General features: G+C 45.6%; 1 protein-coding gene across 1 annotated transcript in view; it reads right to left on the reverse strand.

Annotated features, from left to right (window-relative positions):
- The window catches only part of IQCH (IQ motif containing H), a 69,899-nt gene that overhangs the window by 8,044 nt on the left and 43,157 nt on the right, over positions 1-18,698 (reverse strand). The window contains exons 15-17 of the mRNA XM_086471906.1: positions 14,574-14,694; positions 12,554-12,840; positions 988-1,155 (exon numbers count right to left, since the gene is read on the reverse strand). Coding sequence (XP_086328032.1) covers positions 988-1,155; positions 12,554-12,840; positions 14,574-14,694 — 576 coding nt within the window. The remainder of the gene's footprint in view (positions 1-987; positions 1,156-12,553; positions 12,841-14,573; positions 14,695-18,698) is intronic.

Here is an 18,698-nt window from a genome sequence, read left to right on the forward strand (position 1 = left end):
AGGTGAGCCCCCGCCCAGGACGCGAGTGCCACAGCACTCACCATGTCGGGATGTAAACCTGCGACACCGAGCCCCTCGGCTTTGGGTGCAGCCCCCACGGAGGGCCGAGCACACGGGAGATCACAGCACGTGCCTCCAAGTGCGGATGAATCGAGGTGGTGATAGAAAACAGATCGAGTCGGGGGACTTCAGGGCTCAGCTCTCTTGCTTCGTGTGGCAGCTCTCTTGCCTCACCCCCTTGGGCTTAGTACCTGGTCCAGAGAGAGCTAAACAGGAGGGAGCACGACTCGCATTCCTGCTCAGGGAACTCACCTCGGTTGGGGCGCTGGGAGGTTTTCTTCCTGTTCAAATGACTGTGTCCATCATTCATACTGAATAACTCATGCTGAACGGTTAGATGGGCGCAGAACTTAATGATGGGTCTGAGAGCCAAGATTTGGGTTTAACTGAAGTGCGAGCTTGGGGGGATTTAGGTGTCCAGATCCTCCTGCAGACGTAGCCCCAATTGTCTTACCCTCAGCTTTGTGCATGAAAGTGCAAAGCTGGGGTAGAACTTCAGTGCTTCTGACTTCAGATCCCAAACCAGAGCTCAGGAGCCACAGGCTCAGATTTCTTCTTGACTTCTAAGTTACTCCCATAGTCAGGACAGTGCTTTCACCTCCTTCCTTTTTCTTGCAACATAAAAATTACCACATTTTTTGCAACTTGAAAACTACCTGAAATACCTAGAGTTAGTTACTACCACAATAATAAGTATTACTGAGTACAAAGGATGAATAATCAGGTACCCATAAGCACCCAGAACCTTTCCTTTAATTTCTAACGTGATGGTATCCGTTTACTTCATTAACCTTGTAAAATCTAAAAGCAGCAGTTTAAAGTCTGAAGGGCGCAGACTCAGCTCCTCTAGAACAGTGATCTAGGACAGATTTTAACTTTTTGGTAGTTTCCATTAATAATTTTAATTGCAACCAAATCACTGCTTACAGTTTTTGCCTCCTTGTGCTGAATACGTTGGCTTTTCATTTTCTTTGAACCAAGAGATACTTCAAAGCGGCTACAGCGACAATCCAGAGTTCCATCTGTCAGGTACAACATGAGCTGAGTCCAGGCCAGCTGGTCACTATAGCAAAGGTCGAGGTCTGTTGCCCACACCTGATCAGAACACAGACAGGTGCATTAAAATTAAAGACAAAAAAGAACGAGAAGGGTGAAACGCAGCAGCTTCGTAAAGGAACATCTAGGCCTTCTCTTGCACGTTGGCACGCACACTTATGGTTTCCTTGTGCTGGTGCATCCCTGGCAGCGATAAACCCCTTCCAAACAGGAACTTCAAAAATAACTTTTGAGAGAAGACCAAAAGACTAAGGGCAAAACAGTTACCTGTACGACCAAGATTTTAGCAACAATTAGAAAAAGTAGAGGGATGAGCTCAGCAGCTGGAAAGCCTGTATCCCATTAAACAGGTAATTATCTAAATGCTAAATGTCGCACCTGCATTTTTCAGCTGAAGAATAATTAAGGTTCACTAAAGTCAGCCTTGAGTTACAAATAGATATTTTTGGATAGAAAAGAGAAGTTCCAGAAGGCAAAGATAAACCGAGTAAAAGGAGCAGGGGAGCGTGAATCCCGTGGGTAGGGGTACGTATCGGTCACCGCAGGGGCTGAGCAAAGCCCGTCCCGTTGCAGCTCACGGCTTTCCCGAACAGCGGATACCTCGGCGCGCAGAAAGCCACACGACTTGCAGCGGTTCTGCTGCCACTCACGCCGCTGTTTTGTGGCGCTAATTCAGACTGACGCTCCCGTAACTACACCAGAAATCAGACCGTAAAATCATAGGGCTGCCAGTGGAAGATGTCCCACCCCACCCACGTGCAGGACATCCTTGCAGGCAACGAGAAAAGCCTCAAGATTTCAGAGCATTAAAGCACGTAAGAGTCCGGCAGGATTTGCGAGGCCAGTCCGCACCGAGGGTGCAGCAGAAGGAAATATTGCGGATCGCTTCTGCGAGCTCCTGCGCCCCCAGTAACCTGCGCGTGGCTTTACCCCTGAGTTTTTCCCACTTAAAAAATGCTTGTGCCTACTACGCCAATGAGAAATGGTAACGCACACAAATATCTGCCCTACAGTGGACCCCTCTAAAACAAATCTAGCAGTGAATGACTTGAATAAGCCTTTGAATGGTAAATGGCGTCATTATAAGGATATTAAGAGGTCAGGCAGTCAAGGCCTCTTGGTAAACTGGAGTTAATTTCTGAATCGTATGCACATAGTAATGCCCTTTTTATAATGGTGAATAAATCACATCAGTAACAGTTGTTAATATCTAACTGCCAAGTATCTGTTGCTGTATTAAATATCCTATTTGTCAACTTAAACATTTCCTGCTGCATGGTATAAAATGCAAATTGGATGCTAATGGCTGGCTTTACTTAGTAATAGGGGAATGTTCCCCAATTATAATGCTTAATTTTCTTCAATAATTTATTCTTTATCATCACTTCTGCAAGACAGGAAGGAACTTTCATATCGATTTGTACTTTTCCAGTATGTGCTAACCTTTTCAATGAGCTGGGTAGTAATCATAAACCATACGTGCTGTGGAAGCGTTACATTAATTTCCATAAATATTGTCAACAAATCAGTGACAGCCAATGTGTCTCGAACCTTGTTTGAGTTGGATTTTAGATTCTCAGTCAAAGCTTTGCCCCCAGAAAGAGATGGCAGGGCTACAGGAGGGGACGAGGGACCACTGAAAATCTTGGCTATCCAAGGACTGTTCACTGGCTCAGACAAAGGGAACTGGTTGCTCTTCAGCCAGACCCTGATATTGCACCTGCGTTGCTTCAACCTCAAAGTCTTCACCAGCACTCTTGGGAAGCTTTGTTGATGCCCGAGCAGAGGGGCAGGAGACAAGTTGGACTGAAGGTGGACCATAAAATGGCCGAGATGGAAAAACCTGTCACAGAGGTTAAGCAAAGGCATCCCTGTGACTGTAGCACGTCTGGGTAAGTGCAAGGGCTGCATTTAACAGCAGATAACGCATTAAAAAGTGCAGCCTGGCAAATATAAACAGCCATTAGTGCAAGACAAACTCGTTACACCCTGGTAGAGATTCAGACAAACTGTACCAAGCGTGGGATAGCACGTATGTTTTGCAAGACTTACTCAACAAATCCCGCGTTGTCGGTAACTAAAGTATGTACAAGTGACATAGTTTTAATTTCAGATATAGAGAAGAGCCCCGTTAATTACTTTTCACATAATCTGACCAAAACCCCCACACGCCAGCCTGGCTCTAACGCCCCGCTGCCACGTTCCCAGCGCTCTGGGGAGGCGCAGCAGCACTCCTGGATCTCTGCGCCACGCGATGGCTCCAGCCTCATCTCTGCCCAAGGAAGGGGCTGTTACACGGGGAAGAGGAGAAGCAGCTTTTATCAGAGCAAGTTTCATGTTGGAAATCATGAGACCCACCAAATGCTAGTTTAAGGAGTTTCTGCTTAGTCTGCGCATCAAGTAGTTGCTACAGACATGGTTTCATCGGACTGACTACACTCGTACCGTTGCCTACAAAACTAAGGGCTCAGATCAACAGGGTGGACTGACAGCCCTGTGGTGGGGTGAAGGAAGGTGTCCCTCCCCGCCCCTGCCTCCCTGGACAGAAGGAGGGCTCTAAACACCTGCTTAAGCCCCAGTCACAGTTACCTTCTACACAGGCAAAGTCATCAGGTTTTTTTGCTTTTTTAAAATCGAGGGTGTAGCTCTCCCCCAGCACAAGGAGGAGGAAGGCAAACATGGCTGGAAGCCACCTGTCCACCTCCTTTCATTCTGAGCCCGAGGCTGAACCACCTCTACTGCAAGTTAAAGCGGCCAAATGGTCATTGCTGTGTGCCAGCTGGGATCACCCCCAAGGATTCTTTTCCTGGCTCAGGATTGTCAGAGAACACTCCACTGCGGCCACGTCCCTTTCTGCCCTGGATGTGTCCCAGAACATCCCTAATGTGGGGAGAAAGGAAGAAGGATCAGATGGCATAAGATTCCGGCCTTATCCTAGCAGGGGATTCCCTTTTGCCATGGAAAGCCAGAAGTGCCCTTTGTACTGCTGCAGAAACAGGAAAGACAACAGGCCTGGGCAATGGGTCTAACATTATTTTCATGGATAATTTTTTTCCCGTTTTATTAGTTCAAATGCTGGCCAGATCATTAGCGACGCACTGACTGAATTCTTCAATGGAACCCTTTCTACGTCCCATTCCAGTTCCTGAAGGCCACAAGTGCTCTTTGCAAAATTAGAGCAGTCAATAACAGGCCGCATTTTGGGTAGTTCTGAGCAAGGATGGAAGTCCAGCAGGCCTGCGCCTGCCTGGCGGAGCCGTGTGAAGACAACAGCTATGCAGCTGCCTGTAGTGCTTTTATTCTGGAAGCAGGCAGCGGAGAGCTGTGCGCTGGCTCTATCCCTCAGACACCTTTCACCAGTAATCTATCAATATATATGTTCCCAATTGGAAAGGGGTAGCTCATGATATCATACCAAGCACACGTTGACCATACCGGAGACAGCAGGCGTCCCCTGAGTGTAATGACGTAAAATTAATTGTAACAAACAAAGAAAAGAGCACCAGAACCCTTTATATGCGTGTCTGAAGGATTCTCATTTGGTGGACTCCATAGTTGATGACTTCTCATGTCCTGTGAAGATGCTACCGTGCTCATGCTACGATCACGTCTTTCCGCCGCTTTGAACGTGCTCGTTGGCACACAGAGAACTAAGGGAAATCAGTACGGCTGGGGCTGCCGCCAGCAGCAGGTACGGAGAACACCAGGAACTGAGAAAAACACCTAATGGGAGAGCAAGAAGAGCTACACGTCACGTGTATGTGACCCATGTGGGCAATATAGTTTAGACACACCTATTGCTCTCTCTTCTGCTTCTTTTCCCACGTTAAACCGTCAGAGCACAGGAAGCTCCCGGCATGGCTGCTCCGTCCAGTTCTGCGCTCCTGATGCTGCCGGGCGGCCTCAACGAAGCAGCGTGCGAGCAAAGAGGCAGGCACAGAAGAGAGGGCGTGGGGGAGAAGAAAGCAGCAGGACTAGGGGTGGCAGCAGTCCCCCCAAATGGAGACACGACTCTTCAACTGAGAGAACGGTCTCTGTGAAGGATGACGGAGACTGTCCCAGCAGAGCTGGCTCCACGGGCAGCTCCTCCAGCAGCTCGGCGGCACCGCGCGAGGAGGAAGGAGTGCCGTGGGCAGACCTCCAGCGCGGCTCCCCACCAGCGCTGGGACTGCATCGAAGGCTTCGCCCACGTATTCTTTGGGCCCCTGCGTAGTTTTTAGCGCTAGATTGTACGTGGCAACTAACGGGGCACTCATCGTTCTTGACACTACCACTCGTAACCGGGAGCAGCTCAGGCAGGGTCCCACTATAGATGCCTTTGAAAACTGTGAGATGTCGAAACGGTGGAAACCGATGCAGGAGTCGGGGGGGAAAGGTAAGAGTGGCACTACCTGAGCTCTAAAGAAAAACGACACAGCACCAGCTAAAAGCAGCGAAGAACAGACCCCGATACAGTCCCCAGCAATGCCTAGCTTTACAGCGGAGCAAGGAACGCTGCTCTCCAGCACGGTTCCTCTTTCAAAGGGAGGAGCATCCTCCCACTAAAACAATCGGGATGTGACATTTCTATCTGCGGCACTGGCTGAAGAAAAACCTACGCGCAGAAACACGAGCCTCCTGAAATCAATTAAAGGCTTTTCGCTTTGTCTCAGGACATAGAATAGCAACTGTTCCTGCAGCCTATTAAAAAAAAAACAACAACCCAAACCAACAAACCACCACCCAAAATGAATGAAAACTTTTCTTAGAAACATCAACCCAACTCCACCTTTGTGGCAGATAATCTTCAAAACACTTTAACAGCTCCACAGAGCTCCCAGCACAGGCAGAACAAACGAACCATCAGACCTACTTATTATTTCGGGCTGTTCTCGTAGGTGGCTAGAAAGTTCATTTCGGTTCAGCTCTCTAGTAGCTTCTGTTGGATTGCAACAGGTTTTCCTTGGAAGTAACATAAAATGGGTGTCAAAAGCTTCTAGAGTGCCTTGAAAATCTCAGCTCTGGTGTTTCGTGGGGTTTGGTGGGTTTTGGTTTGTTTGTTTGTTTTTAAATTTTATGGATATATTCCCATAGTCTATAAAGCAATGTCTGTGGAGGTCAGGCAGTTAATAACCAGATAAATTATCCTGCCCTCCAGTAAACCAGGAGCTGTTCGAAGGCGGCCTGTGCAAAGGTCAAGTTTAACTAAAGACAAAGAATGATACAACCACACAGATTAACAAATACCTGTTACTGGAGTCCATCCTCATCTTCTGAGCATTTACAATACGAGCACGTGTGCAGTCATAGGTGTTTGCGATGGCAGGTGTCACGTCCTGACAGGATTGCATGGCAAAATCACAGAACCATAAGGAGCTTTCACTTGAGATTTGGGGACTTTGAGGACACTTATGTGGTCAGAAATTAAACTGGAAGAGAGCTCCCTTGTGAAGTCTAGAACTGATACTTGATTTTCAAACAACAAATGAAAGTTCAGAGATAATCAGGTTTGGGGTTTCATTATGACTTATGATTTAAAAAAAAAGTAGAGGCAGTAGTTAAGGTTTTAGCTAGTCTTAAGAGTGGTTTTAGATTAAGCTAAGCAAAGCACAGACTAGGACTTTCCAGAATCCCACCACTGGAAACAAACAAAAAAACCCCTTAGAAATACATCCTGCAAGACGTACTGGCTGTTGGTCCAAGGAAATACGATGGAGTCTGGAATGGCTCCCTTTCACCCAGGCTGCCAAGTGCTGCCAGGAGACGCCCTCCTTCAGCGTGCACAGCTGAAGAGCCTGCGCTTCACGGTGAAGGCATCTCAAGGGAATAAAGTCACAATTACAGTGTCATTCTTTACAACTGCCATTAAAATGCTTCAGCTTTAAAACGTAAACTTGAGAAGGGCAGGAAACATAAATCCTCAAAGAGTTACTAAATTATAGCTTTTCTTTCTCCAGTTTAACTGTTCTATCTGCATCTAGTATTGATGTCTGCGTTATTGTAAAGAGCACGCCTGCTATTTTTAAAGAAGTGCTTGAATGACACGGTAAAAATGTCAATTAGTAAAATATTAATGCAACTTGGGTGTTGGAACAAGAGCTTCTTTTATGACTTTTAAAATTCGCAATAGAATTGGTTATTTCACCAGCAATTGCAGGCAGGATCTTATCCGGCTGCCATCTCGTGGCAGCTGCTGGGATGGTCTGGTGCTGGCCCAAAACCTGACATTTGAGAGCCCTAGAACTGCCCTAACCTCTACCCTGCTGACTATAAGATCGGAAGATGGTTAATGAAAACACTGTGGCTCTTGGTTGAAAACGACCCATAGAAAATGCGATGTTCTCTCTGGAGAAATCTGAAGATGCGTGTGTGAACACAGAAGAACGGATCCCACCGAAAGCGTCCCGCAGAGCGTTAACTGAGCGGTAACAGCGGAGCTGATCCGTGGGCTTCAGGGACATCTGCACCCTGCTCTTCCCAAGGCCAGACCTGCCTGCACAGCCGATGCTGCCTGGCAGCCCTGAAGCCATCCTCCTCAGGGGCTTTTTAAGCTACCGGACTGGAACGGAGGGAGAATACCTGAACCTTCCCAGCTCCGTAATTGTCCTTTTGGTATGTTCTGCCTCATCCTTTCCTCTGTGCCCAAACTGCACCGTTGAATCCGGTGTTCTCTCACTACCGCTGCAAAAGGTGGGGGGCTGTGTAAGCTATCGGACCAACGAAAAAGGTGACTTATGACCCTGCTTCTCCAAGTTATCTGCCCACAGATCTATGGATGTAAGGGAGTTCATGCATTCAAGCAGTCTCACTCAATTAAATGCACTTATTTAGGTGCAGCTCCTTGACAAGCTGGGATCTGAGCTGCGTTCAGTCAATACCGCGCAAGACTTCACTTCGAAGGGTCAAGGCCTTGCTCTTACAGATCAGTCTTGGAAAACAGAGTGGGAACCAGAAGCGATGCAGCCCAAGTTACACACCGAATTCTTCTCCTCCCCTTTCTCCCAAGACACTGAAAACTGCGTGTCTCCCTCTCCCTTTCCCTTGGGATGAAATCCCAGATGCTTATAACCGAAACAGAAATAAGATTTCCGAGGCAGAGAGAACTGTGCCAAGTCCCCAGCGTTCTCTGCCCCTCAGGACCCTGCCAGGGTGCTCACAGCCGATGCACAATCCCCCGGGCACCTTCGCCAACCCTCTCGTGGCCTTTTGGTCAGCGTAGGCTGCCAGGGAGTAAAGATATCGCTGTGCCTGTGACGGGCACAAAGCTCTACAGTGCCCAGACAGAGATTACGTTCTCATTTCTACACTCACTCTGGCTTCCCGCTGGCCTGTGTGTTTGACAGACGTGCATCGTTCCTTCTCCGTCCCGCAGAGTCTCTTTGCTACCGAAGCAACGTGACAAGAGCACGCTGAAGGGAAATACTCGCTAGCAGTAGCAATCTTTCAGCAATATCCCGTTGTTCAAATCAAAACTAATTTTATGCTTATGACATACAGGTTTAAAGGCTTTCAGGTGAAGAGCCTGGAACTCAAAGCACACGTGTTTCTTGGCTCTGAAGTCCCCTTGACACGAGTGGGGCGCCCATGTGAAGACACAGATTGCAGCATCCAGCTGCTCAGTCCGCAAAGGCGGAAATCTGTCTCCTCTTATTCGGCCCTTCACATTTCTTAAAGAGTTGTATTTATGCAGCATATAACTTCATGAACGTCTCAGGGATTTTTAAGTATTTAAATACTCAGACTGTATTGGTAACAGATGCTCAATGAGATATTTAATTTTTAGTTTTACTGAAAATATCATGTATCGGTTGATATTTTCTGTAAAATATAACTTTGAAAGAATGCCCAAGTATACTGTACTTCCAGGAAATGTATCTGAGCCTTTCAGCTACTGCATTAAAGTAGGCCCTTCTGAAATTAGTGAGCAAATGTTCCGAGAGTCTAATAGGATTTCTTGTTTGCCAAAAAAAATAGTGCTTTCAGGAATACAATCTTTCATGTAATCTCTCTCTCCCAAGACAGATGGCATCATTAATTGCCTTTACATCTAGTTAAATTTAAAAACCTGTGCTTAAATAATGTTAAAGTTGTGGTACATGCTGACAAAGATAAGAAATACTAAGGTAGAATCAATTGGAAACAAGGGAAGAAAACCAAGCCAGAACAGACAGGAATAATAAGAGGCCACAAGAAACACTGACTGTTTTAATATGTCCTTGTTCATGCCAGGAAACGTCTCAACCTTAATAGTCTAGGAAGGATTTTGGTATTTCGGTGAACTCCTGCCTCGAGTGAAGCAATTGGCAAAACTCCCACTGACTTCAGCGGGCGAGAACGTCATCCCTTAATCTTTTTAAAGCAACTTTACGTGGAAGTTGTCCAATATGGCTTATCCGCAGTTCTAATTACAGTGCCTGTGTAAATACATTTTGGGAGTCCAATGTAACTGTGATCTGTATTTCAAAGCTACCATTATTCCGATTCTCTGGGTTACCACGGTCACCCTACAGCGCTATCCGTTACCAAAAGCCTGCTTTTAAGCCTTCTCTGAGCTTAAAATGGAATAGAATTATCACAGCACTGCCAAAGGGCCAGCTTTTGCCAATAGATACCATATGCTAACTCGTTGGGTTTAAACACAAGCCCTGGGTCTGAAGCCTTTTCTCACACCGTACAAGCTGTGATTTTCAGACGCGTAGGAGAAACAGCCACCCAAAAGGACTGGAGGGCACAGAGCCGCGGCACCGCCTGAAAGCCCACCCGTACTACCCGCCTATCCCATTACACACAGGTATGTTCCCTTCTGCAGTTAAACACTTCTTCAACGGTGAGGGTCCTAACTGAAGATTGTAGAAGGAAACAATGTCAGAAGAGCAAAAAACCAAGGAGCTGCATTGGAAAAACAAGAAATAATTGAGACTCGATGCTAAGATCTTGAATTAGCGTCTCTATCCATATGCTAATTTTGAATTTGTATAGTTGTACCCAGCAAGCTCAACTATACTATTCACCACTAACAATAAGGATTTTATATTCTCTAAAATTTACCTCATTTTCTTTAGTTTTCAAACACAAGGCTACTACCAGCACGCCGAACGCTCAGTCTCTTCACCCGGATTTTACTTCATTTCGTTTTATTTCAGTCTGGCCTCGTGCTTTAGGTTTGTACACCTGCCATCACAATCCTATTGGCCAATATCAACCAAATTTGGAAGAAGGTAAAAATGTCAAATATATTAAACTCCCACGAGATTCCTAAAGTAAGTGGACAGAGGAAAGAGACCTTTCTAGTGACCTTACAACGGGAAAGGCAGCAGAGTGACTTCAGCTGGAGAACACATGGGAACAAGGCACAAATCTACGGGAAGCCTGGCTTCACTGTTTTGAGGCTCATGGAAGTGTTTTTATTTTAAAACATAACACAGCATTCAACAACAGCCTTCATTTTGGTTTCACAGTGGCTCACTGGTGAAAGAATTTTATGGATTATGTTGTGACAACAAAATCTGATTTTATGAATAACACAAATGCCAGGTTACTCTAGCATAGAAACATGGAGATTATTGTTACAAACTATGATCAAGGCTGATTATCCACATTCGTGCCAGGAATTAAATTGCTTCCTTAAATCCATTCTCTTACCTATTTGCTCCTTGGCACTGAAGGCAGCGTGTGTTGGGGCAGTATCTTCCATCGTCTTACGAGATCTGAGAGTTCAGTTATGCATTGTAAGGGATGGCAGCTACCCCTCCTCTGCTTCCCCGCCATCCATCACAGGCAGCAGCAGATTCTGGAGTCGATACCCTTTTGCTGTCTTGATTTATTATGTTACTTTTTATGTCATCAAAAGTTCTGATACCGCTGACTATGAGGTCTTGCTGATAGGCTTGTAAACTCTGGCAGGGAGGAGCAGGGGCACTTGAGTGGGTCTGATTTTTAAAAAGACCCCATTACTCATCTACATGAAAAACTCTCCCGGGCAGGACTCCGTGAGGAAACATTTCTTTAGTCCCTTCCATTCGGCTCAGTTATGCCTGGTGTAAGTCACACAGTGCTCCACCACTCCACAACTGCACTGGCTTCCTCGCAGCATTTTCCTTTCTAGGTAATTCCAGGAGTTAGCCTTAGAATATCATTATTTAAAAGGTTGTCTTCTTCAACCTTGACTCCCCAAAAGGCCACCCATCTCTCCCCACACGAGCGCCTGCAGTTAGCATGCCCACCACCGTATGAGGTTTTCGGGACCGGAGGGGGTGCGATAGACTGTCAGACGCTATTGTAAAACTCAATCCCGTAACGCATCACACAGTACCCAGATCCGCTGCTCTTCTGTTCAAATATTCTGCAATACTCGAAAGCAAACCAACTCCTAGTCGGGTGCACCCTAGGCAGAAGGTGACGGCTCGTTCGGACACGGATCTACAGAGCGAATTCCACGGGAACATTCACGCGAAACCGTGAGCACGTTTTGAGAAGCCGCTGCCCCTCAGGCACTGCACCCGTTGCTCCCGGGCCCCTACGCCTGGGAAGGAATGCAGGTGCTTTTCAGCCCCCCCATCGATATTTTTTAATCATATGCACTCTCCTGTGCCACCCGTGGACCTCAGCCTGCATTTTGACACCGGGGGATAATTTTCTAGCCGGGTGTGAGATCGCACCGATCCTTCTCGCAGTAAATTCTTCTCCCAGACATTCTAAAAGCCGAACAAGTGGTTCGAATGAGGGGGTTTTCCTTTTCATTCACAATGAACTGATATCCCACGGGCAGCTGTTCTGTGCGAGCTAAGAGTCAGGAACTCCTGACCCAGGGCTGTAACTTCTTGAGACACGGTAACTGGACTGCTTTCCGTTACCTCTTTCTACTCAAATTAGCCATTACGATGTAAACCAAATTGTTCATCGCTACCATCCTATTTGCTGGAAGAAATTATCCCCTCTTGCTGAGATTCATCCTCAAACCGCAGATCTGCATTCTTAGACACTGGTTTACTCAAAAGAGTACAATAATCCCTGTAATTATTTTTACAGAGCCAAATACAAGAGATTCAGAACATGTTGAAACGAAAATCATCTAAATATCTTGGCCATAAGACCACTGTCTGTAATCTGCTTAATGCAGAACGCACTTATTTTAGGGGAAAAAAGGTCATTAGAAAAAATTAAAATATTACTTTCTTATCGCTGAGCTTTGACAGCAGCCCTACAGGCATGGTTGGTTCGTTACTCTTCAGCCTGATAAAGAAGTTTCCTCAGGTCCACTTGGCAGATCAGGTCTAAATTTTATGCTATTGTCAGAACAGCCACGTGCTTTCCCTCCCTCCACGTGCCTCACGGCTCAGAAATAAAGTTTGGTCCAAAGGGCAAACCTTTCTCCTGCTCTCTGTTGGAATGGAGTAGGAAAGCAGACATTGTTTGATCCAAGGGGGACAGCATGAAATAACGTACCCGCCCCACTCACCTGCCGCTCCATCGTTTGTGGGTGGATGAAAGTCACAAAATCAACTGAGAAGTAACCAAGCACCCCTTTAGATTTACAGGTTTCGCCAATTTTTAAGCAGAGGGAATTAAGAACTGCTGGATCAACAGAACGTTGTGGAATGGTAGTGCCAGATGATCGCAAAGGACCGTCAGCATGGAGCTGGTCTCCAGATGACACTATTTTTATCTTGCCTGTTGGCTCTATCAGCATATCCACTGTAAGGTTTGTGACATTTTCCGAGAGCGGGAAGGCTTCTATCACACCACCTAGTAAGAAATGAATTAGCTGTTAAGCTAGTAATCAAATTCACATGTGATGCTCTTCAGCGTGCACAGACTGAAACCATCCAGCTCCTATTGTGCTCAGACATCGCAGCGAGGACTGCTATGGAGATACAGCAAGTAAATAAGTGTAATGTGAGCAGTATCGCTAGAACCCATGAATCTCTCAGAAGAGAAAGAAGATCTCTCATCTACTGTAGCACTGTATAGTTCAATCAGTGGCTTTTGAGCTGCAGATGCTTCCCAAGCAGTTCCAAACTGGATATATCACGTATCTGACAGCAGAAGCATGCCCTTGGGTGGTATGAATGAATCCTGGGCTGTCCTACAGCCTGGCTAAACGCCAGGCTCAGGCTAGCGGTGAAATGCAAGGTTAGGACCTCAGAGGAGTGGTATCTCCTGCTGTGAACTAAGCTTGGAGATTCCCATCCATACGATAGTCTGAGACAAGTGGTCTGCCTTTCGGTATTCATCCACAGGAGGAACTCGGTGGGTAGATGGGAAGGCTCGGAGATGACAACTTCTAGCATGGTTTTCCATAGGAAAATCACAAAGAAAACTGGTTGTCGTTTGGATTTGTCTTTTTACTGCGTATAATGCCGTAAGTCATTTAGATAGGATTAACTAATATGTAATAAAATTTGGTACTGTATATGTTAACTGGCACTATTTTCAAAAAAACACTTGCAAAGCTTTGAATCATCCTTGTCTCTCCCACAGATGAAGAAACGTATGAAACATATATCTGTTATATATAATACAAACTGACGGCAGGGCAGAATTGCTATAGAAATACACTACCCAACCACAAACTCCTGTCCAAAATTTGGCGTACAAATATAGGATGTTAGCACGCCTGTGCAAAGCCCACTCTCAGATACCCTGATCTGCAGTGATTACACAAGGGTTTGAGCTGCGCTGCCTCTTACAGACAACCACGGGCTCACTTCCGAGCTCGAGGCCAGCTGGGTGCTCACCAGCTTCGATCTGAAGGTGCTGTGACTGGGTTTAATGCATGGAGCCCTGCTGAGGACTCGGCATCACACGAACAAAACCATCCAGCTTGGAACTTGTTCATCTCCCTTTGGTTGGAGGGCAAGAAAGAGCATGGCCACGGTCTAACGAGGAGTCTGTGCCAACGCAACGTAAGGGACGATACGGCATCGCGTGACTGATCCTCGGGGCAACAGCGCCTGCCTGGAAGGCAAAAATTGGGGAGCGAGAAAGCTCAGCTCTTCTCCAAACTGTTAAAGGTTACGAGCAGCACGTCTGACTCCATGCGATGTACGTACGTAGCATCCAGAGTTCACGGTCCTACGGGCTGGAGAAGCGAGTCTCACAGATGTTTGCTCACCAACACCTCACAAAGATGAAACGTTCTCACATTTACCCACGTGCAAACTCGCATGCTAGCCTTCCCTAAAGCCCTTTGGCAAGTGTGACAGCCTTAGTACAGTAACCCAGGATTGAGGAGTTGGTGCTTATTGGTTCAGAATCACGTGAGAAAGGTAATCTAGGATTAATATAGGTTAAAAGCTTGGACATATGAATGATAGAGTAGTTGCCTGTAATTCATTCGCAAATGAACATTTGAAGCATAATGGAAAAATAAAAGGAAATAACTATTTAAATGGGCCCAAGATTAACAAGAATATGGCATACAATATGGTATAATTACTCCTTATAACACTTAACAGCGACTTTGCAGTCTTATTTACCTTGACTAAGAAATGTTTGGAGGAATTTTTCCCATGTAGGGAATCGTTTCTCATTGACTGGCTGTACGTGCTGTGCTAAAAGGCCCGGCAGCTCCTGGGAGATCTTCACCAAAGCTGGCTCCTGCAGAAACAAATTAAATAGAACCACAAGCAATTTTACTACAGAAATGAAAACTGCTTGTGGGGTGATTAAAAACCAGGCCTCCAACAGGCAAAAAAAAAAAAAAAAAAAATGTGGTTACTGTTTACCCACAGTCAGGAAGCCTTTTTTAATTTTTCTACTTACTACTCTTCCCTCCTATTGAAAGCTGTCCTCCTCCGAAAGACAATCCCCCCCCCCCCGCCCTTCAGCAGAGCATCCATTTCATTATAATTTATATCAATAATTTGATCTGGCAACTGAAAATGCTAAGCACTTGGTAACTGCTTAGGGATCAATACCAGCAGTCAATAACTTCTACATTGTTTATATTTTGAAACTGAGCGTATTGAAATAGTCACATATGCCAGAAATAGTTTTACTGATTCTGTGTTCAAGCTGTTCTATCAACGCAAACACCCCTTAGTTACAAAAAAAAGAAAAAAGGAGGAAAAATCAACCAAAAGCGTTTCTGAAGCGGGCAACAGCCTTTCACACTCTCCAATCTGTAACGTAAATTCACAAGTGTATTTGGGCTCCTGTCGTTGGCGGAATGTGATTAGTCATACCGTGGGAGAGAAACCAGCTTCTTCCTAGTTTCAAATTCTTTACTGTATTAACACACACACAAAACCACCCCATTAAATACAGAAACTGCATTGCTTTTACTGTGCAAAACCCTCCCAGAAGTACACAAGCATATAAAGTGCAAAGACCCTGACTCTATTGCTTCAGGCTCCTTTTCTTGCTGCCTCATAAGCATTCGCCTGCTTCCCCTGGGTCTCTTTGCTTCTGTTTTACATCCTCTCTCTTCAGCATCCCGTGCTTCAGAAGATGACCAACCGTCCTCTGATCTTGGCGACGTCCTAAGCCACAATCGTATTATCTTGAGCTCTGGAGGAACATGATAAAACCTCACGGCGAACATCAAAGAATAGGAAAGAAACCCAGAAAACAGTCAGTTTGAAGAGATGGGCTTTGTCATGAAGCGCATTACATGATGTAATCAAACATACGTATTCAGAATCAGCTTACTGTGACACTACCAGAATGAGACGGAGGATGGGCCAATGATTCAGGGATCAACTTTGTGTATAGGAGACCTGGATACATCTTGTTCCTGAATGCAGTCTGCCTGAGGCTTCAGGAAAGTGATTTTCTGCGTGTCTCAGCTGTCCAGCCATGAAAGGGAGACAATTGCTGTCCCTGCCTCGCGTGGAATTGAGAAAAAAAAAATGCCTTAAAGATATTGAGGTGCTTAGATAATGACACTAATCTGACCTATGTGGGTTCCTGTCGTACACTAAAGAGAAAAATATGTTGTTGACTTCAAATATCTCAGAAAGAAATGCTAAAAAATTGGCTCAGTCAGTATAACAATATACTAAGCAGCACCACCTTAACCTGATGGCAAAAACAAAGGACCACATAAAACACAAGATCTAAGTTCAGAATTTACCCAGATTCCGGTCTTACGCTGCTCGTTTCCTTAAAATCTGTCAGGAGGAATGGAGGATTTTGGATAGCCCAGCTGACTAAAACAACAGAGCAGCGAGCAAGTATCAGCGGGCCTTGTCCTGGTTTGTATTTGTGCTGAAATATTGCGAAGCCAAGAAGTCACAAGATCAGGTGGTTTGTTGCGCAGTGAAAATCAAGGCAGCTTTGGAGAGAGGGTGTGAGCCGTGATGGATGCCATGGAGTTGCTGACCTACAAACCGGTTGGCATCTGTCAGTGCGGTCAGCGATCCCTCTGTCACACTGAGTCTCCTCCCTGAGATCTAATGACTTTGGGTACGGTGCCGTTTAAACAGAAATACCAACCAAACAAAAGAAGAGGTAAGCGACAGCTGCCTGAAAGCTTTTGGTAAATTACGGGGGAAAAACCCCAATAATCCCTGCTGGAGGTGTAGAAGCATTTGCGAGTGCTGTGGTCAAGCTTGTATAAGTAAAAATGAAACTACGGGCACGCGAACACCAGTTCTCCATTGCAACAATTCTGAGGGACACGAGGGCAGCCACGCCAGCTCCATGGAAGAGCGCTGGGGACAGCAGCACCTCCTTTCAGACAGAGCTGTTTTCGAGGATCACACACAAGCGTGAAAGCAAGCTCCCTAAACTCAGTGCACAATCAAGCAGAGCTTCCAAACTCCGAAGTGTCCGAAGGGCACGCTTACCTGGCTCACAAAGGTGGTGAGACACAGAGTCTCCGTTCAGCTCACCTATACGTACGGCAACGTCACATGCTGCTACTTTCTCGCCATAGGATGGACGTTAGACAGGCAAGACTTCCTCGACAGACCCAGTGTCGCTTGCTTAAACGAGAGCAAAAAGCGTCTGAAGGGGACTCGAGCCCAGGCTGAACTCAGAACGTCTGTTGGGGCAATGCGGACGGGCAGTGCCTGGCTCAGGAGCATCTTGCGGTCCAAAGCACCCTCAGGACGCGCTGGCTGGGAAGGAGGTGTGCATCAAAACCAGTCGCCTTAGAAAGGGAGAAGATGGGGGCTTTTAAAGAATTAACTAATTCAAGAAAATCTGAAAAATGTTCTTGTGAGATCCAACCTGAGGTAACAGGTAATGCCTCGATAATCAACGTGTTTGTTTGCAGAAGGGAGTCGGGCAACCGCTTTTTAAGGATCAGCACTGGAATTCTGGTTGAAGTTGTTTGGGTTTTTTTCAACTATAAGCTCTAAAAAGGCAATAATCCTGACTATAGGGAGTTTTAGTAGGCGAATTCAAGCCCAGATCCAACATTCACTCATGAAGTCAAACCTTTTAAAAGGATCACTGCTCGGTAGGCTGATTTCATGCAAATTGGACGGTATCTCCAGCAGAGCTTACCAATGTTTCATTCTCCTGATGTGGCCCAAAACCAGTCCAGAATCATAGGCTCAACGGAAACAGGGAGCATTTGGTCAAATCTTTCAGCTGATGTTTCTTAGTACCAGCAAAAAAAAAAGAAGCCGCCCAAATACTCTTTACGTCACATAGAAATCTTTAAATCTATCCAAATCTGTCTTGCACCCTTTCATAACAAGGAATAAGCATGGCAGAACATTACACCTTTTCCCCTCCCTAAATATAAAATAATTTCTCACCCTTTCTGCAAGCTGTATTTTGAAAGGCTTTCTTAGAACAGCAGTTGCAACAAAAAATTAGGACCAAATGTGGAAGATGTTGAAGGCACTGGTAGGAAATCTACTCAAGACAGATCAGTCAGCAACGAAAAGCCTGTTGAGAAGGTAAGTAAATAAATAGAAAGAAGAAATAGACTTCAAGATAGGAAGAAAGACCTGGGGACAGAAAAAAGCTGCAGAGCAGAATGCATGAGAAAGACTTCGGGCCTTTTAGCTAAAAATCAAATTGAAAGGAAATTATTTAGACCTTGCAAGCAAATAGAGTGAAGAAAGTAACTCCAAATAAGTAAAGCTGACTGGGCCAGAGAAGAATAAAATCAGCAGAGAGATCCTCAGCAATACAAACCACCACATCTCTGCTGAAGTCAATGAAGCTACGGCAATTTATGCCACTTCAGTGGCACTGTGACAACTCGTACCATTTATACACTATATCCTTTATGTGGCGATCAGCAGAGCTGTGATAACTTATTCCAGCTGCTTTGACGTGAATCGGTCCAGCCCGGCTTATCCTTATGTTCCCAGCGAAACCAGCAAACGTGGTTATACTGGAAGAGGCCAGCGACTCCTGTCTGACCATCCGAATAACTTTCATTATTTCCTATTTTGCAAATTAAAGCGATTCGACATTTTTTCTGGTTCAGACAGGTGCACGCTGGCCAGAACCACAATCTACTGCCGTGCACAAAACAATCTGAGAGGTTTATAGAAACAGAAATGTTTTTGGAAGGGATACACTGAATACCCTATCTGCTTAAAGTTTGCAACTTGATTTAAAGCCCAGGCATTTAATTGCTAACTGCAAATTTTAAAATTAAAAAGTGCCAATTTCGCCTTCCACGAGCTGGAAAA

The sequence above is a fragment of the Leptosomus discolor genome, chromosome 11 (assembly GCF_034619465.1).
Source record: "Leptosomus discolor isolate bLepDis1 chromosome 11, bLepDis1.hap2, whole genome shotgun sequence".
NCBI lineage: Eukaryota > Metazoa > Chordata > Aves > Leptosomiformes > Leptosomidae > Leptosomus > Leptosomus discolor.